The sequence below is a fragment of the Plutella xylostella genome, chromosome 21 (assembly GCF_932276165.1).
Source record: "Plutella xylostella chromosome 21, ilPluXylo3.1, whole genome shotgun sequence".
NCBI lineage: Eukaryota > Metazoa > Arthropoda > Insecta > Lepidoptera > Plutellidae > Plutella > Plutella xylostella.
This window is the reverse complement of record NC_064001.1, coordinates 2,183,233-2,207,740: the sequence shown is the minus strand read 5'-3', so window position 1 is coordinate 2,207,740 and position 24,508 is coordinate 2,183,233. Positions and strand designations below refer to the sequence as shown.

General features: G+C 39.5%; 1 protein-coding gene across 1 annotated transcript in view; it reads left to right on the top strand.

The window, feature by feature from the left end:
• Positions 1-18,763, top strand: part of LOC105395343 (adipokinetic hormone/corazonin-related peptide receptor variant I) — a 77,797-nt gene extending 59,034 nt beyond the window's left edge. The window contains exons 5-8 of the mRNA XM_038115707.2: positions 8,533-8,686; positions 16,233-16,429; positions 18,108-18,169; positions 18,487-18,763. Coding sequence (XP_037971635.2) covers positions 8,533-8,686; positions 16,233-16,429; positions 18,108-18,169; positions 18,487-18,717 — 644 coding nt within the window. The 3' untranslated portion in view covers positions 18,718-18,763. The remainder of the gene's footprint in view (positions 1-8,532; positions 8,687-16,232; positions 16,430-18,107; positions 18,170-18,486) is intronic.
• The last annotated feature ends 5,745 nt before the right edge of the window (positions 18,764-24,508 follow it).

The window sequence follows — 24,508 nt, the reverse complement described above, 5'->3', positions numbered from 1 at the left end:
AACTAGCCCCAATCACGGGGCAAGTTGTAACACCCGCCACTTTTTTTTAAAAGCGTTTTTACAAAAAGCCTTGATAGTTTTGATTATAATTTTCTTTGAAATTGATAGATGGATAGTTGTTAATTGGAATAGTATTGCTAGATTTCCTGAATACTAAACAAGTAAGATTTCATAGCCAAGAAACCAAAAAATGTTACAACTAGCCCCCCGCTCCCCTACAATCAACGTTCCGCCTAGTCATACAATTGAGTAGCGCCATCCAATGAACGCGCTAGTGATTCAACCAAAAAGGAGATTAAACCAGATGCCTGCGACACATATATGTATTATGACGAGCTGTTCCCGCGAGCTTCGCTTCGCCTTAATAAGTTTACCCGTGGGTATTCCGCTATAGCCTATGTGTCAATCCAGGGTGTCAGCTAACTCCATACCAAATTACATTAAAATCGGTTCAACCGTTTTGACATGAAGAAGTAACAAACATACACACTTACATACTTTCGACTTTATAATACCTATTACCAAGATAAGATAATTAACCACACAGTCCCATTACGGATAATGCCTCGTCCTCTCAATCGAGAGGCTGCGGGTTCAAATCCATGTATCAATAGAGTATTTTCAATAGGAATTAGGTACAAAATTAAGTAAAATTATTCCATGTGGTTCTATGGTGAAGGAATGAGGCTTACTATCTTCCTCCCTTTTCATCTGAGCTTTAATATAGAATTCCCACAGAGAAATATTACAAGTCTAAGCGAAGCTCCATCGTAATCGTTTAAGAGCTTCGTAAAAGCTTGTTACTCTTGTAATGTAAGACAATTTCAGAAATGTTATCACAATAAACGATGTAGTGTGCTGTCCGGGGGGTCACTTTCTAAATCGGCGAACGAACGAACGAGAATGGTCACGCAATCTTTACGTCTAGTACGGGTTTTGCAATTTTTGAAAACTATAAAAGTTTTCTTCTGTCATCTGCATACATTATCTGTCAAAAGTTGCATGATAGTTTCCGCTAGAGGCGCCACTTTGTATGCGAGAAAACGTAAACTTTTATAGTTTCCGACAATCTAACAAACCTCGGCAAGCTTTAAGGGCAGCGCCCCGAAGCTTCGGAAAAACAAAACTGCAGAGCTAACCGCGACTCCATCTCTTTGTACTAAGCGTGCCGATGTTCTGCCTTTTTGTATATCTTGTATGTATGTATTTAAGTATTTATTATAAAAATTGTGAATGTTTACTACTATATTTGTACACCTTCCCACCTTATTCTTTAAGTCATTCCTCCACCCAAAGGTTGCCTGGAAGAGATCGCTTTTAGCGATAAGGCCGCCTATTGCTTTAACTCCACTGTATAAATTGTTATTTGTGTTATTTTTAGTCAATAAAGTAGTATTCTATTCTATTCTATTCTATTCTATTCTATTCTATTCTATTCTATTCTATTCTATTCTATGTTCGTTCGTCGATTGAGGGAGTGACCCCCTATAGTATAGACGCGTTTAAAGCTGTTCATATTATGTAGGATGTTTCTCATATCAAAATATAGATATTTAATCGTTTATTGAGCTGTATACAACTATACACGAGGCTTTAGTTCGGTCTCACAAATAGATTATATACCTATGAGCTTTACAATCCAATTGGTTTGAATATACCTGGATGGTTTGCCTGAAGGTGTAGGCAGACAATTTAGGTCGTCGTTTAGTCTGGCGGTTTATTCCAAATAATACACGACTATTTTAACTTTTATTATTTATTTTCAATACAGATTGACCTTTTCAACAGATTTGCGGTGAATTAATAGTAATAGGCACATCGATTAAATACTGGCTTAATCAATTAATCCATTTCCGTTTTCATTGCATTATTTACTGTACCCAAGTATAGTGTGGGAGCCTTAGCAACACTCTAAGCTATTGTGCTTGTTCACGTTAACTCGCGGTCACGTAATATCAAACTTAAGACGTGATATCAAAGTATTCACGTACGAAACGCACGCGCGGTCTTAGTCACGTCGTAATTATGACGTTTGATATTTCGTGACCCGCTACCGCGCCCGCCAGTCAACGTAAACAACCTATCTCCGCCAGTTATTGTTTTAAAGCTGGTTAAAGCATATTAAACTTAATCCTCTTAAAACCGAATTTTTCGCTGTGAATAAAATGTTTTTCACTTTAAATTGTGCCAATGTTAAGTGAATTGTGTGACCCCATTTCGCCTCCAAAATTTGCCTGCACTCTGCTGATAATCTCTTTTTAACAGATTTGTGCTTAAATAAAGATAATAAATACATGTATAAAATACCGGCTTAAACAATTTGTTAGCATTCATTTTCGTTTTCAGGACTATATACTGGATGGACTGTACCAAGCTATGCCTACGGTTGTGTGGAGCAAAGTCACGACCGCTTGGCAACCAATTTGCTTGCAAAGTAGCCTTGCCCTGCCTCTCTCTCGGGGGTCGTTTGTAGGCTATTTGATCCTTATTAGGTTAGAACTATGTTAGGACAATACATGTGCAGTTCTCGAGTAAACACGTTTACTGCAGACTATTCAGGAAAGCTAAGCTACTGTGAAGCGAATTTGTGGAGTGCTTTTGTAGTACTTCACAATTAATAATGATTATACACTTATATTAATATGGCGATATCCCACATCCATTTTTATGGAATATTTTGTAGGTAGCTCACGTGACTTTTTACTTTGAAATGTTAAAATGTTTTTCACGAATTTCCAAAAATCGTATATTACTAAAGATTCTTAGTATGCCCTCATGAGTCACCCCCTTTTGGTTTACCACCTGCCTCTACCATTTCTGCAAAACTCTATACATGGTGTCTGAACTTGAGGCTGATTTTCAGGTAGGTTCAGCTAAAATTTCACTTGTATGTAAAATAGTACTTGTGTAAATGCAGATGTACATAAAGGGTAAAATTGAAATGGAAACTAAATCGATATATTAGTCAGTGTTCCTTAATAAAAAAACTCTATAAAATTGATTTTGTCAATCATTATCTAGCATATTATTTACTGCAGACAAATAAAAAGAAGATTTCGCAAAATTGGAATTTAAACTTTATTATTCTCTACACTTATTCATAAAAGTCGACTTAAGACGGGCTGTAAGTAAGTAATAATTGTGAGAGTTGCTCAGAATAAGGCACCCGGTAAACCGGTCAACGCGGCTCAAGGCCATCCTCAGGGATTTCCGGATCCGAAACCATCCGGGTTTGCCGTTTGCGCCATTGAATTATTCTGCTGAGAAAATGGACATGTGTGTAAACATATTCTAGATATGCTATGACATAGAAATGTTTAGATTCTAGACGTGTTTGTATCTTAAATGCATCCAGTCTGCAATACTGTCATTTGTGGGGGTGTCAGTACCTGCACCTGGCTCTCTCGAGTGGAACCTTTGTGCATATCTCCAAGGTCTAAACTGCCTGTCTAACGCTGAGTTGCAGAAAGGAACATTAGGGTAATGTCGACATTAAATCTATGTTTGTCTCTTTCTGTCTGTATCCTGTCAAAGCAAGGCAGTGATACATTTAAGGTCGACATTAGCTTAAAGTCCCTTTCTGCAACTCAGCGTAAGCTTGGACAGTTTCCCACCGCTCTGGCCCACTGTGGGTTGGTGGGTCGCATTAAATGCATGTTCTAAAAGCATGCTAATGAATGGGTCTCCTCTCCAGTACGTATCACTCTGTTTCTTGTATACCTATGTCCGGCGAACCATGGACAGACAAGTAACTGACTAATCTGACTTATCTTTTCACCACGAATACCATTACAAAGAACTAGATGGAGTGCGAAAAAAACGTCTCGACAAATAACACCCCACTTCTACCACTGAGCTCTTATTTTCAATTGGCTAGAAGATTTGTGACTTCATTCATTGGTCTGTCAGTAAAAAAAATCCATACAGTTTTGTGCTTTGTTTTTGTATGTGATATACCATCTTGTTCGTATATAGTACTAGCTGTTCCCGCGCGCTTCGCTTCGCCTTAAAAAGTTTTCCCGTGGGATTTCCGGGATAAAAAGTAGCCTATGTTCTTTCTCAGGGTCTAGACCGTATGTATACCAAATTTCATTGAAATCCGTTCAGTAGTTTTGGCGTGAAAGAGTAACAGACAGACAGACAGACAGACAGACACAGTTACTTTCGTATTTATAATATTAGTTAGGATTAGGATTAGGATAGTTAATAATCTAATACCACGATAACAATCCTAGTCCAGCTTAAGTGCTTATCACCGTCATACTAAGAAGGATATAAGCAAGAATTTTAAATAACCCTGTTTCATGCCTCTATTACCTATTCGTTTATAAAGTCAGTCCACAATACTTCGACTGGCACGTGGAATGTGATTTCAGTCCCGGATTACCGATGCCGTCTATTAAGGCTCCTTCTACTAGCGAAACTAGCTTCTATTCTTTTCTGAGAGGGATGAAGTTAGGTCTTTAATTGGCTACCTCGAGTGAAATCTTTTGTGCATAAAACTGGCTTTATAGTGTTTTTTTAAACAAGAGACAATTTTAAGGACTACATGGCCAATAAAAAAAATACTTTTCTGTTTTCTGTGGCTTGCGAACTTTGGAATCATCCAAAGTTCGCAAGCCACAGAAACCATTCATTAAGGTTTTATTGAAAGCTTCCATCTACCAAAATACCTATAAATTATATAAAAACAATTTTCAAAAATATGGAGGGACTCTTATGGCTCACTAGCCCCATTATAAATAAGCGCTTTATAAACTGTAGTGTTTCACTGAACATGTACGTACGGCCAGCAAAACAGATAATATACAGGGTGAGTCTTTCGTAGGTTCCCAAAGTCATTATAACAAAAGTTGTTCAGAATGAAGAGCTCTGTAACATACTTCCGGAGATGCACCTACGAAAGACTCAGGCTGCGTTTCCATTGACGCGGAGCTGTGCGGAGATGAGCGGAGAATAGCGGTGAAAAGTGGTGAGTGGTGAAGCAGAGCGGAGCGGGGCGGTGCGGTGCGGAGGTATGTAGGTATGTATTTCATGCTTTATTTTACATCACATTAACAATAATGACCCAAGTATTAATTACTAATATAAAATATACCGAGCTACCCTCCGTAACGCACCGCCCTGTCCTCCGCTCCACTCCGCCCCGCTGTCCTCCGCTCCGCATCACCTCGCTTATTTTATATGAATATCCGTTCAGCTCTGCCCTGCTCCGCTCGTGCTGTTTCCATTGAAGCAGAGCGGAGATTTCGAGCATAGTGATTGGACAATTCATGCACCGCTAAGCACCGCTCCGCCCAGCTCCGCGTCAATGGAAACGCAGCCTCACTCTGTATAAACGCACTACTAGCGAACTTAGTGTTGTGTGCATTGTACTAATTCCAAAACGGTTATACTATTCTTTGTGGGGGTGACAGATCGCGACTTATAACGTGAAAAGCTTACGAGTTACCTCTGTTTAACTTCGGCAATTACATTCGTGATCATATTTTATGTAGGTACCTATGTAAGTTAAGTATGTATGTATTATGTATGTCTATCTCTCATCTACAGCGTGTTGCAAAAAGGGTATACTAAGCCGAAACGAATATTATTTTTGCAAATTTCCAAAACTCGTAGAACAAAAGTTGTTCTGAATTACCTCCTTGAGTCACCCCCTTTCGGTTTAGTATACCCTTTTTGCAACACTCTGTATAAGTCTTAGAATCAATCTGTTAGGTCTGGGGGTGGACCTTGGTCTTTTTTGTTAACTGTACCTGCACGTGCGGGATTACCATTAACTGGAATCAGCTCCGATGGAGTAGGTAATTACTGCATCGAATCTGCAGCTGAAAATCAGCGCTGAAAACCAACGCTAACAAATACGGCGTGGAATTTCACCAGCCAACTTCACGGAGGCGGGTCAATGTAACCGACAGGGAATTGTAAGGATATAACAGTAAGCCGTGTTACGTAAAGATGTGGGGTTATCGGAAAGTCAAAACGAAGTAACATTTGCGAAGTAATTAGTGTCAAATTCAATACATTTTGAATAAGAATATCGTTAAAAACTAGGATACTGATAGTGAAATATTAGGTACATTATAGCCAAAGACGTTCACCCGAGCTAAACACTGTGCTCTTCATTACGAATACAAGTAAAGTTAAACAATAAAAAATATTTTTCCGTAAGTCTATTTGTGATAGTGAGGACAAAGGAATCATATTATTGTCCCTAAACGTTGCACTCTTTTAAAAAAAAATACAGTATTTTAGGCTGTACGTTGATTCTCATTCAGAAATTCAAGAAATGGATTTTAGAAATATAAGAAAGAAAGGTAAGGAATTAAACAAGACCTTCCAAGTCCACATTCCTCAGTCCAGCCCTTTGGGAACGTGCGAACTAATGGAACTTTCGCAATTTGCTTATCTGTAATTATTGTGCTTCGAGCTCCAACCGTATTGGAAAATTCTGTGAGGAAATATACTTAGGTATCGGTAAGCTACATAAAAATAAGGATATTTTGTAAAAAAATATTGGCTCTGGAAACTTTCCGATTATTAACTTATGTAAATTGCCTGCATAGTTTAGTTCCTCAGTTAATATATAATATCATTTCTAGATCGTAAATTTTATATACTTTGTATTAGGTACTAGCTGTACCCGCGAGCTTCGCTTCGCCTTAAAAAGTTTTCCTGTGGGAATATAGCCTATAGATGTTCTTTCTCAGGGTCTAGACCATATATATGTCTACCTAATTTCATTTAAATCCGTTCAGTAGTTTTGGCGTGAAAGAGTAACAGACAGACAGACACAGTTACTTTCGCATTTATAATATTAGTTAGGATCTGTGCGTGTCATCACCTGCTTAAATCATTATTATCATCATCATTCTCGCTATTGGTCCAGTGGGCTGGAGGTCGTCCCACGCTACACAAGGAGAACAGTTGTTCAACAAACTACCCAACAATATCAGAACGGAGCATAAACTGAAATTGTTTAAGAAAGGCCTTAAAGCATTCGTATTGGAACACGTCACCCTATAAAAATTACCTATTTAAAATTGTGCTAAAGTAATTATGAAACCTAACATTTACTTTTATATACCTAAGTAATTTTAAGACTAGTTTTTAAATAGTGGTGAGGGTATATTGTACGTACATATTATAGCTATATAACATGTTTTTCTCATTTTAAGTGAATATGTATTTTGTATTCTTATGGGAAATAAATGTCTAAAACCTAAAAAAAAACCTACACAAGTACACATGCCTATTTGTGGTGGTCACTCGGTACTTCGGCATACATGGCCGCCCACTTCACATCTTAGATTTTACGTCAAGTTAAGCAGAACTTGAGGCTCTGTAATTGGCTGAAGTCTGAAGTGTCGTTGAGTAGGACTTTAGTTCGAATGCCTTGATAGATTTACTCTTGGAATTGGAGCTATGTCGGTTGTTTGAGTTCTCTTACGAATTACCTAGCGTGTTTCTGATGACCACTTTAAAACTGAGGGCCTATCACAGGATTATAGATAGTATAGAATCCTGTGATCGCTGCACTGGTAAATAAAACCGGTAAATGTCCACTATCGTTTTAATGATGATAATTACTTACTTACTTATTCCCAATCTCCGCTGGGGAGCAAAGGGCCGAAGTGAAGCGCCGCCATTCTTTACGATCTTGGGCCAGCTCAGAGACATCCGCCCAAGTCATCCCCGCCTGGTCCATTTCCTTTTTCACAGAGCGCTGCCATGTCTCTCGCGGTCTGCCGAGTCTGCGTTTACCGCCCTCCGGATGCTATGTCAGCGTTTCCTTTGGGACGTCTTCAGTACGCCTTAGAACGTGTCCTATCCATCTCCATTTGCGTTCTTTTACGGTTTCTGCTACAGGTTTTTGATGTGTTCTGCGCCAAAGTTCTTCGTTGGAGACAAAGTCAAACCAACGGATCCCTAGGATATTGCGTAAGCATCTGTTTACGAAAACCTGCAGCTTGTTCGTGGTTTGAACCGTTTTCTTCCAAGTTTCGCAACCGTAGAGGAGAACGGTCTTCACGCACGCGTTGAACAGGCGGATCTTGGTTTGGAGACGGAATGCGGAAGACCCCCACACTGGGCTTAACATGGCAAAAGCTCCACGGGCTTTGTTGATGCGGTTACCGATATCCTCGTCAGTTCTACCATTTGGTGTGATTTTGCTTTCGATAATGATGATAATTTCAAAGTGTTTATTATATTTAGGTAATACTCTAATGCGCAAAAATAAATATATCATCAGCATCATCAGGTCCTGGGAACCCTAATCAGGGACAAAGAGCGCTCGAAAAGTGGATTTCCACTCTGACCGGTCCTTTGCCACGCGGCTGCCTCCTGCACGACAGTGCGACACCATGTGTACGAGAGGTGGACAATAATATGGTGGATAATAATATGATTATGTTTGCTGCTAATGATGATGATGTTTGCTGACGACAAAACAATTTTCTCTCATCATTACTTATATTCTTTTGATCACGACTCACGACAAACTTTACTAATACCAACATTTCCTTCCAGACAAATGCGGTGACTCGGAGCGCAGTCGCATCAAGCTGCGGCGGTCGGACGAGCGGCCTCTAGCCCGGGCGCGGCGCCGCACGCTGCGCATGACCGTTACCATCGTGAGCGTGTTCGCGTGCTGCTGGCTGCCCTACGCCACCATGACGCTGTGGTAATAAATGCATCACGCCTTTGCTAAAGCCAAGGTTGTATAAGAGCCACGTCGCGTGCCGCAAAGCGTGGGAATGATATCGGTTACATACATTTAATATGAACTTGGTTAGATTTAGCTCAACCTGCGTGTCGCCGACTTGTGCCTTAAATGTATGTAACCGATTGCAATCCTACGCGTTTAAACACGCGGCGTGTTCTTATATAACAACAGCAATAATGTATTCGATCTAAGGTTTGAAAACATGCACAGAGATACTTCTCCTCCTAAGTGACTGAGTCTTTGTAAATAAAGAGTAGGTAAAAGGTAAAAGGCGACTCGGACCGTAGCCGCATCAAGCTGCGGCGCTCGGACGAGCGGCCTCTAGCCCGGGCGCGGCGCCGCACGCTGCGCATGACCGTTACCATCGTGAGCGTGTTCGCGTGCTGCTGGCTGCCCTACGCCACCATGACGCTGTGGTAAGGACCACGCCTCAGATAAGGCTATCAATTAATTATAAAATTATAGGCGACCGAATGGCGTAGTGGTTAGTGACCCTGACTACTGAGCCGATGGTCCCGGGTTCGATTCCCGGCTGGGGCAGATATTTGTTTAAACACAGATATTTGTTCTCAGGTCTTGGATGTGCCCGTAAATGGCAATAGGCCCGCCCCCTATTACATTGGGACTAACATAACACTCTGGCGAAAAGTGGGTGCAGCAATGCACCTCTGCCTACCCCGCAAGGGAGTACATTAGTACAAGGCGTGAGTGCGTGTGTTAATTATAAAATAACTAGATAAAGCTCCAATTTTACAATAGTCGGTCGTAACCAGGATCGTAACCAGGGATTGGTTAATCAATTATACGACATCTCCATATAAAATTCTTGACAGAGTCAACCAATAGTCCCTGCTATGCTCTAACCCACTATGGCGAAATTGGCATTTAAGCTGTTTGAAAAGAAGAGATTAGCTTAGGTATGCTTGATTAGTCGGGTGTCAGAAAAGATGCTCAATGATACACTAAATGACTGGGTCTTTGAGAATAAAGAGTAGGTAAAAGGTAAAAGGCGACTCGGAGCGCAGTCGCATCAAGCTGCGGCGCTCGGACGAGCGGCCTCTAGCCCGGGCGCGGCGCCGCACGCTGCGCATGACCGTTACCATCGTGAGCGTGTTCGCGTGCTGCTGGCTGCCCTACGCCACCATGACGCTGTGGTAAGGGCCTCGTCAGCTAAGGCAACAATAGCAATTAATTATAAAATAATGTATTAGATTTAAGCTGTTTGAAAATATGCTCAAAGATACCTCTTCTCCTAAGAAGTGACTGGGTCTTCATAAAGAGTAGGTAGGTAAAGGGTAATATTGCGGAGAGTCAGACCGTGGCCGCATCAGGCATGACCGTCACCATCGTGAGCGTGTTCGCGTGCTGCTGGCTGCCCTACGCCACCATGACGCTGTGGTAAGGCTGGTTTTACCGCCAGTTTGATTAATAAAGCCGAGCGCCCACTGCGAGCTAAGCTAAGTTAATTCGCATAGTTGAGTCAGTTTTTCATGCACTATGCATGAAAAACTATCAAAACTATGCGAACTAAGTAACTTAGTTTAGCTTGCAGTAAACGCTCGGAATAACTCTATATCGATTGTTGTCACTTATTATCATACGGTTTTGACACATAAAAAGTTGCATACTGTAAAAATCGTGTGAAAGTAACTGTTACCTATCGATAGATAGAGTTATTGAAACTGGCAGATAGTGTCATGCGGATCTTCTTGTGTAGAGAGGTCTCTAGCACGAGCTGTGGGGAGGACACTGCGCATGACTGTCACCATCGTGAGCGTGTTCGCGTGCTGCTGGCTGCCCTACGCCACCATGACGCTGTGGTAAGGCTGGTTCTAGTGTCATGCGGATCTTCTTAGGTAGAGAGGCCTCTAGCCCGAGTGCCGCGGAGGACTCTGGTAACAAACATAACACGCCTCAGCTAAGGCAACAATATCTATTAATTCTAAAAAAAATATTCCATTTAGGCTGAGTGAAAAGAAACTCTAAGCTACTTTTTTCCTAAATGACTGAGTCGTTGTGAATAAAGAGTAGGTAAAAGGTAAAAAGCAACTAAAACCGCAGCCATCAACTGCGCCGCTCGGTCGATGTTGTTAGTGTCATGCTGATCGTACGGGTTGTTCCGTCTATGTCGTTTTAGTTTCGTCCTAATCTACCTACCTTGTTCGGTATTTTCATGACTCGCCTTTATTGTACTTTACTGACGTGTGTACACACTATACAAAAACGCATAATTTTGCTATCCTTATACAAGTATAAGAAAGATAGCTCTGCGATGCTATTGTATTTTTACGGACAATGCTGACTAACTAACAAATAGTACATAAGCAATCAGTGGCTTTCGCCCACAGTCTCTACTGGTTTCATAGAAATATACAGGGTGTTGCAAAGCGTTTTTTCCTATCCATTTGTAATTACGTGACTTTTTACTCTGGAAATGGATTTTTTTTTTTTTTGCGAATTTTCAATATTCGTAGAACGAAAGTTGTTAACGTTGTTAACATTCCCTTTCGGCTAAGTATACCTACCACTTTTGCACATACAGGTATGTGCGCCACGTCATCTGCTTCCGCATGGCACAAAAAGCGTGGAATTCTGTCGAAAACAAAAGGGATAATAAAACTCACCATTCTCAAAATTTGCTCTATAATTGTACTAGCTATTCTAGGTACGTATGCATAGATAAACATTGGCGTTACTATACAAACGATGTTAATCCATAACTTTTAATTGTGTAACCCCCGATATAAGAACGCTGTAACGTGTCTATGTGTCTATCTGTGGCTCCCTAACGACTGAAACGACTTTTGTTCTTTTTTTTACAAGTAGGCTCTTAGTTCAATTTACTTAAGTTTGTTTTTATCCACTAAACTTATTGCAAATTGCATTCCACCTCAGTTGCCAAAATGTTTGTGCCAAAAACTTTCCATTATCTTTGAGCTTTCACGTCCTGTCACGCTGAAAGTATGAAATATTCATCACTAACAGGGAAGTCCAAAAAAGTTTCCAATTTCCGCCTGGTCTTTTGTCTAGCGGGGTACGTACCAATTGTGTTTTAAAGCTTTATTTTAGCAGTTGCGCCTACTCGTAGCACTTTAAAACAAGGCAAACAATTCTTTGATTTTTATTTTTAGTTCAATAATCATTCGACGTGGACACTTACAGTGGGACTGCTTCACAAACTGAAGCAGAGCGAGCTTCCACAGCGAGCTATGGAAAGAGCTATGCTTGGAGTCTCCGACAGAGAACTAAAGTCACCGACATAGCTCACCGAGTAAGGAAGCTTAAGTGGCAGTGGGCTGGTCACATCTGTCGAAGAACCGATAACCGATGGGGTAAACGTGTTCTGGAGTGGAGGCCGCGACTAGGCAAACGTAGTGTGGGACGCCCTCCGGCTAGATGGGGTGACGACTTGCGAAAGGTGGCTGGTAATGATTGGATGCGGAAAGTTAAGATCGCATCCAGTGGCGTGCTTTGGGAGAGGCCTACGTCCAGCAGTGGACTGCTATAGGCTGATGATGAATCATTCGACGATTTGGCCTTACGTAGCCTCCAGGGCAACAATATTTTTAATATGATCTAGATGGAGTGTCAGTGCACAATAAACGTCTCGACAAACCGACTTCTACCCCTGAGTTCTTATTTTGAATTACATAGTTCTGTTACAAGATTTGTGATTTTATTCATTGATACTTATAAAAAAGTGATATCTTTATAGATTTTTGTTAAGTAAGTAAGTTAATAACGTTAATTTTATTTTAATATTTATACCTACTCTTGTAATTGATGTAACTCAATGTAAATTGTCCACCAAATGGAAGGAACTGGTTCCTGACACACTTCTCTTCTTCTTCTTAGCCGTTTTCAACCTCAAAGGTGTAGGCCTCCTTCAGTCTATGCCACTGATCTCGATCTTGGGCTATCTCTATCCATTTGCTACCGGATGTTTTCCTTATATCGTCGGTCCATCGCATTTGTGGTCGACCACGAGGGCGTGTCTCACCATACGGTCTCCATTCCAGCAGCGTTTTGCACCACGAGCCATGTTTTCTGGCGACGTGACCAGCCCATTGCCACTTCAGGTTCGCTACACGTTTGATGACGTCAGTGACTTTGCTTTGTTCTCTGAGCCATTCATTTCTCGTTCGGTCCCTCAGTGTCACTCCTACCATCTTGCGTTCAATTGCTCTTTGTGCCACTCTGAGCTTGGAGAGAATCTCTTTTGTAAAAACCCAGGTTTCGGCCCCGTATGTAAGCACAGGTAGGATACACTGGTCATGTATACGAGCTTTCTGCTCAGCCGTGATGTTCATTTTTAGAGCGAATTCAATTTTGGAGTAGGCTGCCCACGCTAGTCTTATGCGCCGATCAATTTCATTGGTCTGGTTTTTCTTTCCCATGACGACTTCTTGACCAAGATAAACGTACTTCTCTACCCTTTCTATGACGGTTTGGTTTATTCTGATGTCCATGGTGTTGTTGGGACAGTTCGTCATGACTTTGGTTTTATCCAAGTTCATCTCAAGCCCAAACCGCCCTGAAGCATCGCTAAGTTCTTGTATCATGGTCTCAAGGTTATGTGGGTTGTCCGAGAACAAGACAATGTCATCAGCGAATCTTAGGTTATTCAGCCTGTTTCCTGCTATGTTAAGACCCCGATTTTCCCACTTTAACAACTTAAAGATATCCTCAAGCACCAGTGTAAACAACTTCGGAGAGATCGTGTCACCTTGCCTTACTCCTCTCTCTATCCTTACTGGATTCGTTTCTGGTGGCAGGTTTACCTATAAGCGTGCGTTGTGGTAGATATTTTCTATGAGTTGCGTATAGCGGTGGTCAATTCTGGCATTTTGTAGAGACTGAATGACTGCCCAAGACTCCACACTATCAAAGGCTTTCTTATAATCTATGAATGCCATCCATAAGGGTATCTGACACACGGGTTACCCTAGTTTAGGAACCAGGGCTACAATAAATTGTACTCTTTGTGTTGCAATAAAGAAATGTTTATGTTTATGTATGTGATACAGTGGTTGTCATTAGGTGGAACTTGAAACCATATGACAGTGAGCAAAATGCGGACAGGTTTTTGGTTCTGTTTTTGTATGTGACGCACCATCTTATTCGCTTATTGTTAATACAGGGTGTTGCAAAAAGGGTATACTAAGCCGAAACCTACATGTGCAACATGGTATATCTAAGCCCGAAAATGAAATCAGAATTTCAAAACCCATACCCTTAACTTAACTTTACCCTTTTTGCAACACCCTGTATAAGCTCCCGGTTAAATTTACTCAGAATAAACTAAGTAACAACAGAGCCAAGTATGAGCGCACAGTTCAATTTCAAACGCGTATTCGCACAAAAGCTCTGGCGATAAGCTGGTGATATTGAAACCTTGCTGTGAGCTTAATATAGGTACTGAGTTTGTTCTAGACTGACTGAGATTCATTGAGTGAGACTGTTGTTACTTTATAGTTCCATATCAATATTTTTTATAGTTGTAGGTATACATAATGAATAATCAAATCTTGGGAGTAGGTACATGAAGTAGGTACTTAATCAGTTTAATAGGTATGTATAAAACCATACTTAATTGTAACTTATATCACCAAGCAAGTTGATTCTATTCTAAGTAAACTTAAGTACCTACATCTATTTCATGGACTCCCAAAATATTTTACAAGCATTGTTGTGAGCTTTGTGTAATGTAACACCTATTGGGTCAACCAAAGCAACAAGGCTAAAATAGAAGCAAATATTTTTGTAAGAAAATAGTTTTTCGTCCATTGTATTTTTACTTTTTATGTTATCAATATTTCAGGTATCATTGCAACCTAACACGCAAAAATATAATAAGAGGACAACGCTTTAATAAATAAAAGTTGTTATTATGTTCTTGCGAACCATTGTGTGGTTAACCGGTAAAAAATAATACGAATTCATTCAACAGAACGAACTGTCAGTATGTGCTGTGACCTTTATAGCCTTTTTTAACATTCTGTATAATTATTAATTGAATTTATTTTAATGAATCATACGGTAAAATTAAGTTAAAACATACAGGATTAATTTGCATATTGTTAATCCTTACATAAGTGCTTGTTTACGTTGAACTCGCGGGCGCAGCGGGGTCACTCTATATGTATGACGAAAAACCAGGTTTCGGACTGAGCAACGAGTCTTTCTTGTTATACTAAACGTGCTGATTACACGACTTTTTTAAAACATTTCATTTCGAATTCGATCAAAATATTTCACTTCTGTACTAGCACAATAAATGAATATATTTTGTTCAATTTAAAAGAGAAATATTTCCTGGTTAAAATTGGCTGAATTATTGGCTACTCACACCTGTAAAGAGCTTTTTAAATTATTAGGTACCTAAAGTCTGTTTTTTAATCTCAGATACTAAATTGGTATATTTTGAGCGGTTCATAAACAGTAGATGCCAACAGAATGATACATCACTTGACAAACGACTGTTGATGAACCGTTCGGAATCTATCAATTTAGTATCTGAGATTAATAAATAGACTGTTAAAATTGTGACAGTATTTTTTTGTATTTCAAAAATGTGTTTTCTATTTCTACCGATTTTAATCTTGCTTCATCTGAGCAAAAAACAGATAACTTAAAGGATTTAAGATGAATTATCTAACAGAAACCCACACTCGACAAAATAAACAAAACAACGATTCACAAATTACACCGACGCGCCGGATACTTTCGGGATGAAATCTCATAAATATATATTAACAATTTGTTTCCACTATGTGTCCTGTTAACTTTTTGTAGGTACAGTGCACCACGGAAATAAATGACATGATTATTATTATAAATAAATATGTGGGGACATCTCACACACGGTCATCCGACCCCAAGCTAGGCAGAGCCTGTGTTATGGGTATCGGACAGCTGATATATCTATACAAATACATAGATACATATTAAATATAAATATCAACACCCCAGACCCGAGTGCAAATATCTGTCTTTAAACAAATATCTGCCCCAGCCGGGAATGAACCCGGGACCTTCGGCATAGCAGTCAGGGCCACTAACCACTACGCCATTCGACCGTATTATCATTATACATTCTACGTGTGCAATATTCGTGTCCTCCTCTGCAGTAGGGCCACCGATTGTCATTGTATTAGTCTACCGTCATTTCAAAAAGACTCGGTCACTAAAGGTAAGCGGCTACCTATCGGTATCGCTCGTATCGGACCCAACGGATTTTCATAAATGTATGGAGAAACGGCATCGGCAATGCCGATGAAGTGGACGCGCGCACCTGTGTCATTTTCTATATAAAGAATACTGAATGCTATGTGTCCGTTGCGTGCAATACTGAAAGGTGTAGTCTTACCTTAAGCAAGTCAGTAAAGATAGACTACCGTTACACCACCATTACAGTTTAGGCACCAATGCGAGTGTAGTAGCTATATTTAACTTACTATGGGTATATATTGGCTGATGACGATGGACACTTTTATCCTTGCAGGTACATGCTAGACCGCAGTTCAGCAGAGCACGTCTCCTCCAGGCTCCAGGATCTGTTCTTCATGATGGCAGTGTCCAACTCCTGCATGGACCCGCTGGTGTACGGGTCGTATGCGCTGAGTCTGGACATGAAGAACGTACTCGCGAGCACGTTCAGGAAGATTCTGTGCTTGACAACCGCGTCGCCTGATATTCAAGGTCAGTTTTTTTAATATATTTTTTAGGAAGATTTAAATATCTGCCAGTTTTAATACCTACTCTATCTATCGATAACTTACTGACCGTTACTATCATACGACATTCATATATAAAAAGTGCATTCTGTCAAAATCGTATGAAAGTAACTGTCAGCGATAGAGTTATTGAAACTGGCAGTAACGAAAGATATACTGATTCAAAAACTAAAGATTACTTAATCTGGTTCCTGAATACGTAGGTAAGCTGAAAGCGTAGGGCAAAGTGATGCAGTAAGCTGTAAGTAGGTGACCAGGCTTTTCATTTTAAACTGTTGTGTACGAGTACATTGAATTTTAGAACTTCGTGAAAAAAAAAACAACTTTAATAGTGCGAAATAACGTGTTTTTCCTATGCAACAATAAAACTCTTTCAAAAGTTGGTCGGAATGACCTCCTGACCTCTTGAGTCACCTCTCTTTTAGCTTTACCTTACCCTTAGTTTAACAAACTGTATACCAGTTGTTATAAGTTATGTTAAACGTATGTTTGTGAAGCTGTATAGAGTTGATTGTAGTGCTTCGCGGCGTGAGGTTTACGTCACTGATTACGAATTAGTTATTTCCACAAAGGTGTTATGAACTTTAAATGTTACGTTATCGACCTAGAACAGTCAACAAAACCACATACGTACGTAATTTTCACTCACGAGCAATGAGAAAGTTCCAGTGACAACAGCACCATAACTCCTAAATGGAAAGGACTTAATGACGCCGTCTGCAATATTGAAGTACATTTAGAAACAGCCCATCAGAATATTACTAACTAAAAACGTGAATATTTTTTTCAAATTAAAATTGGTTAAAAAAAATGGATCAGTAGGTGTCGGCGTTTTGTAACTTGAACTTTTTCATTGCTCCCGAGTGTAGATGGAAATGGATAGAAGTAAAAAAAATAAGTTCAATGTTTTGTAGTCCTTGTAAGAATATAAAGCATTATGAATATTTTAAACTAGAACCAATAACTTTTAATAAATGAATCTTGTTATAAAAGTAAAGTTTCAATAATCCTTAAATCCATTTCAGTGTGGATTGAAATATCGAATTCGGATCCAGAATAGATTGGACTTATTCCAGTAGAACTCTACTTTACTGTAGTAGCAATTCATCTTAGAGGTACCTATAATCGATTAACTATAGAACAGGTACCTATAATCGATTGCTAACAAGGTTTTGCAGAAATTGTATGTATTATGTAAGTCGAATAAGTTTCTAGAAGGAAAATAAAATTAAACGTACTGATTGCAATAGTGCAACGGTGTGCGTCCTATAAAAAATCTTACTCTTCTTTATTCATTTAGGGCCTTAGATTAACAATATGCAAACAAGATGGAGTTACAGTGCAAAAGAAACGTCTTGATAAACACTCACTTCTACCACAGAGCTCGTATTTTGAATTAGTTCAGTCAAAAGATTTGTGACTTTATTCGTCGGTACAATGGTTGTCATTAGGTTGAACTTAAAACGGTTTGACAGTAAACAAAACGCGGACAGTTGTTTTGCTTGTTTTTGTATGGGAAACACCATCTTGTTTATATATTGTAAATCTAAGTTTAAGACTATCAGTTACAGGAAAACATACTTACCTATTTCAAAGTTAGCATTGTCTGACAGTATTAAGTAATAGTTTTCTTCTATTCACAGCCGTGTCGACCCCGGGAACGCTGAAGAGTAAAGCCACTGCAGTTCTGCAGCCAGAATGTATTGTGAGTAAAGTATTGAGAACAAAAACATGAGTGGGACGACATTTTAATCAAGCGAGTAGAGAGAGGAAAAGTTGGAAGTTAATTTCATTCTATCACGAATTAGAAAAAGGAGTACTTCAACAAGAGGCTATAGCATAATATTATTATGTACCTACCTATATACCTACCTACTATATATTTATTCTATATTGTCCGATACACGAAAGGAGCCATACGTACCTACAGTGTATGACTTTTATGCGTCCGGCGCACCCTGGGCAACTTACATAAGTATAACAAAAATATATGGATTTATATAAACCCACTTTCATTTACAGGGTGTCACGAAGCGTGCACAGCGGTTCACGGTCCGATTCGAGGAGACTTCGTTTGTCGCCCCGAGCGCCGGGTCCGACCCGTCGCCGTGGGGCGAAAACAAAGATGGCGGCTGCACGTTGAAGCCTTCGCGAAGTTGCGAAGTGTTCACGCTACACTCCACGCCGCGCCGACTACGGGCTTCTCTTGACAGCTCCGAGACAGAACCCATCAGATTTGCAAGACCAAGCTGACTTGAGTCTGGGAATACGCTGCCAAATCAAAAAGACAATAAGTAAATGTGTGTGATGTATGCGCTACCAAATTAAAAAGACGCTATAAAGTGTATCTATGTGAAAATTGGGTGGCCAAGTGTTAGGTGTTTGTAGGTTATAGGACAGTGAATACTGTGAACTAAATACTGTGTAGCTTTTTAAATACCTAGTTCTAAGTGGTAAAAGAAACTTGTAAGCGGTTTTGGAACAATAATTGTGATATCTATCGTTTTAACGTTATGATGATGGATTACGGTTTAATAAATATAATAATATGGAAATTATGTTGTTTTAGTTCTATCGTTCAGATATGTAATACCATATAGGTACAATACATTCCACCCCCCGATTAATATACTCCTCCTTTTTGCAACCTGTATAGTTCCATAGGGGCTCTCGATCCATTCTGCTGGACCACTGGACTGGCAGTTTGAGAAAAACCTATCAGCCATGTTGACGTTTAATGCCTCAGATTATAAAGGGAAAATCTTGGTGAGTAAATAAACCTCACTCGCATTTTTCATTAAAAATTTACTCTACCATCCAAAGGTTGTCTGGTAGAGATTGCTTTAAGCAGTAATGTCGCCTTTTTGTAAAAAAAACTTTCATGGTGCAAAATAAAGAGTATTCTCTTCTAAACCTATGTATAAAATTGCAGTAGAAATTTCGGAAATAGCGTTTGCGAAATTTCGTGTAGTTAAAATATCATATTTAGCTCCGAGACTCACGAATACCGCCTACATAGGTATCCGATATTCTGGTATAGTTACGGCACGCAAAATTCTAGCAAGCTCGCAGACCGGAGACACAGACAAATGACGTGACGTCAGCAGATGTCGCCACCAGCGTAACAAGATGTTTAGCAAATTTGATAAGGCTTTGAGAGGCTGCGTTCGAAGTAAGCAAACTGTTCACCCGTTACTAGGTCAAGAAACTTTATTTATTTCAATAACCATACTAAACTTAGGTGTACATGACTGCAGCAATCCTTTTAAGTATTAGTAGTAGTAAGGTAATTTGCTAAACGCAAATGCATCCAGTCAATCTGTGCAATTTGAAAAAGCAAACTGTGAATACCTACTCGGAAGGCTAAAGATAAGCGTCCACCTTTAACCCTGTAACGGACGCATCGCATTCAGTGTTCTTTGCATCGAAATTCACATAAGTACGGCTACTTCATCGGCATTGCCGAAGCGTCCATACATTTATATGAAAATCCGTTTGGTCCGATACATACGATTCCCATAGATGGACTCTTACCTTAAAACGATACACTGCGCCGCTGTGAGTGCGAAACTGTTTCCTTACTGGTGAATTGGGGACGCAGCCAGGTCCTCTTGCTAGGCACCTTTCACTGGTTCTCAAGATTTACAAGATTACGTGATTAATTTTAAGCGTTGATAAATTGTTGTCTCCTAAATACTGCTCGTTCGGTTAAAGAAACTTAATTTATCTATACATATTTGAAAATGGTTTTTGTTGGTTGTCTGGAAGAAATATCAGTAAGACTTCAGAGCTTCAAAGACCTACAGAGTAGGTACCTAACTGTTGTTATTTATTGGCTAATAATTAAAAAAAAGTAAATATTGTATTTTATGCAAGCAATTTAAGTTTTAACAATCAGAAAACGTAAATAATAAAAAGTCAATACCCGTGGAACAACTTGTAGGTATTAGTGCAATTTAGTCAAAACTAGGTCAAAACAAATGAAAGTTTGAAGTATTGGACCAATCAAAACATTTATAGTAGAGCGGCTTAGCTTATGGCATTGGAATTGTGCGCTTGGTGATGAAAGCGTGATTCTTTTACCATTTGTAGGTTACATTATAGTCATTATTTAAAGATAGAGGCAAGGTGTATTTGACCCCTAACAGAATATACAGGGTGTTAAAGATACTTGGTAGCAACCGTATATAGGCCTACCATGACTGCCATAGCTACGGGATAACTTTAGAGACTGTCTATATTTTTTAGTAAGTATTACTTTTCGAAATTTAAATTGAAAAATGTATCAGGCCGAATTGTGGCCTAATTAAATGTGAAAGTGGTCTTTTTTTGTTTAAGATCGTTGTTAATATAAAAATGCATTGCACAGAAAAAACAAACATAAGTATAATAAAATTACTAGAAAGAGTAGAAAAGTAATCAAATCACAGTAAAGTCATGAATGACAGGAGTCAGGAATAAGCCGAGGAACTTCATTTTCTAATAAGAAAACTTTTCGAGACCTCGATTTGAACAGTTCTTTGATCTTGAAATGGTTTTTCTATTTCACGTCAGCTTTGGAGTAGTAATACCTAGATAGAGTTTCTTTTTAGATTTCATTCATATTTTTTTAAAAACCTGTCGGTAATTATGCAGAGGTGCGATCACAGGATTCGATACTATTTTCGAAACTACACTAAGGGTCACTTTTACCAAACGCTAAAAGAATATAAAATTGTATTTAAATAAAATTTTAAACACATTTTATACTAACTGACAGACGTATGACAGGCTACCTAAAAACTGTACTTTGCGACCATGTCAAGTAGAGTCCGTGCCACCACTCTGGGGTTCAATGCTATTTTAATCCCGAAATGGTGGTCAAAACAAGTTTGCGATAGGGGGCCTAATCGCTGCGCTGTACTTACTCTTTGGCTTAGCTAAATGTCGGATAAGCATCTAACACCCGTTTTTATAAACAAGTAACTGATTACTTGAGTAAAAGTAAATACTCAAGTAACAATTTTCATTATCCAGTTTAGTAATTGCTTGAAGTTAGACCTGTCAATTCCGATATAGAATAAACCTTTCTACTGAAGAATTCTAGCTTCAAGTAATTACTTAATTAAGAAATTTCTTTATAAATACGGGTGTAAGTATAGATTACCTACTTCACATTTTTCAGGAAGACTTCAGTGATGGCGCAGACTCTATATTGACATTAATAGCGTGCTTCCCGTGAACCTACGGCGCTTCACTCACTGCACGAGGGTCGAGGCGGCGTCGCGGCGGCGGCGACAAAGAGGCGCGCCTTCGTTCTTTATATTTTCTACTAGCATTTCCCGCGAGCTTCGCTTAGTCTTGAAAGATTTTCCCGTGGGAATTTTGGGACAAAATAAGCCTGTACGTTCTGTATGTGCTCTCTTATCTGATGATTCTAGGCTTTTAAGTTTTATAAACAAACCTACTTACAAACACTTATGGAATATTTATCGGTATTTCACACAAATAATTTTCTTTCTAACTCCCGTTCCCGTGGAAATTTTGCAATATTCTGTTGTAAATAAGCTTTAAGTATACTAAGGTGCCTGCATGGCAAATTTCAAGCGTCTAGCTTAAGCGGTTTAGATTTTTCATAAAAAAGCATTTTTCCGTTAATTTCCGTTCCTTTTTTAGTGCACCTTTCAAACCACCCTTCCAAATTTCAAAACCCTACTATCAAAACTATAGAAGTTTCATACAAGCTTTGACCCTTTTTACCCACTTAGGGGTTCTGTTTCGCAAATCCCGTCTTAGCGAGCACCTAAGTCCTAAAGGAACCCACATACAAAATTTCATAGCACTTGTAGTTTCTGAGATTTCGTGATGAGTCAGTGTATATGTGACCTTTCGCTTTTATAAATATAGATATGCGAGCTGGACAACGCTTACTGATGAAGTCGAGGCGAAGTCGCGGCGCGGGCGAGGTGTAAGTGAGACCTAATTTCTTGCGACGACACCGCGACTCTTTTTCATTTATTTATCAGACATTTTCTTACATTTCACGAAATGGCTAGGCTTTTTTCTCGTCAAAGTTGAGTGAGGAGGTGACAAGCAATTAAGTATTAACTGACACGTTACAGAAACATGCAGCCTCAGAGGAAATTTCAGGTTTCTACAGGGTGTTGAAAAAAATATCTCTTTTACTTTCTTTGTGTTAATATATCGCATGATGATACTTGAGCTTCTTGTAAATATATTGTTAGTTTCCTTGATAAACAATAAACGAACAAAATAGAGTGAGAGACAGGTTCGCGCAAAGGAAACGTCTCAATAAATATCACCTCACTCTTCAAGTGAGCTTTTATTTACGTACGTATACGTAGCGTATTAACTTAGCTTTGTTTCGTTTACTGTTTTCCCAAGATAGTTCTTTCTAAGAATCCCGGGGTTAAACAGTCAAGTGGCCAGTTAAGTTGAGAAATTTCCCCGAATGGATCGAGTGTCTTACGTATTTTATGCCTCTAACAAAATCGGGCAAACCGACACAAACATGTTACTACACTACGTTTCTTGTTTAACTTTAATCGATAACCATACCTAACTATGATTTCCTTACACTCAACAGCAAATATTTTGAGTGAGAATTTTCCAAATTTCCACCATGTAAGTATTTGGTCGACTAAGTAGGCATGGGATTTTTCATTTTTTTTTTGCGTCATCGTTGACGACACGAATAAATTTGACTTTGTGTCTCACGCAAAGAGTCAGACTTCGTGGGTTTTTTACTGATTTCTGTAGCTCTGAAATTATCAAATTATTAATCCTTTGTAACTTCAATGATTTCGGTTTTAGATTGCTTCTAACTGTAGGTACCTACCTGTCGAAGTTTCTGCAACAAAGTTACATCCCAGTCATGTCATCAATTTAGGTCGCTATTTCCGAAGGTTTCAGCCCCAGGCCGTTTCGGAGATTCCATCTCTTGTTTCTATGAAATTCAGGAGTGGTTTCATAACATGCACTGGAGGGTTACTCTATACTTACAAAAAACTAACGAACGTGAGCTGTCTCACAATCGGAACGTATAATACAACGAGGTAGAGCCGTGGCTCGGGCAGCAGCGCTCTATAACTTCGTTTTTCGTCATATAGAGTGAACCCCCTGTACAAGGTGTTGTAAAAGTGGTTTAAATAAATAAATAAATAATATGTGGGGACATCTCACACACGGCCATCCGACCCCAAGCTAGGCAGAACCTGTGTTATGGGTGTCGGACAGCTGATATATCTACACAAATACATAGATAGATAGATACTAAATATAAATATCAACACCCAAGACCCGAGTACAAATATCTGTCTTTAAACAAATATTTGCCCCAGCCGGGAATCGAACCCGGGACCTTCGGCATAGCAGTCAGGGCCACTAACCACTACGCCATTCGACCGTCAAGTTCCGAGGTTTAGTAAGCCGAAAGGAGGTGACTCAGAGGGTCATTCTGAACAACTTTAGTTTAACGACTAGCTGACCACCCACACAGTGGAACACCCACGACATCGATGCAAATCTTCAATATCTACACACGAGATAGATTGTGAACCGTTCAGTTTTATTATTATGTCTGTGACTCTATTCACAGTAGGGGCTTTTACCAAACGCTAAACGTATTTAAAATTTTATTTTAATCAATTTTTAAATACAGTGCCCTAATAACTGACAGACGTTTGACAGGCGACTAAATACGTTTAGCGTTAGGCCTAGGGTTGGTCGCCGTTGTGACAGGATTAGGCACTGAGATTAGGCTCAGTTACTGACTGCATAATTTTGCTGGATAGGACGTACATAAAATACTGTTGATACGTCTTTCGAAGAGGCTTCTTACGATAATCTATCGGCATCGTACGTAACGGACGTATCGGCTTTAGTATTCTTTGTGTAGAAATTGACACAGTTGCCACTTCAACGGCATTGCCGACGCCGTCTCTCCATACATTTATGACAATCCGTTTGGTGCGATACGTACGATACCGATAGGTCGATGCTTAGAGGCATAGAACATCGGGTCTTATAGGGGATAAAAAAATAC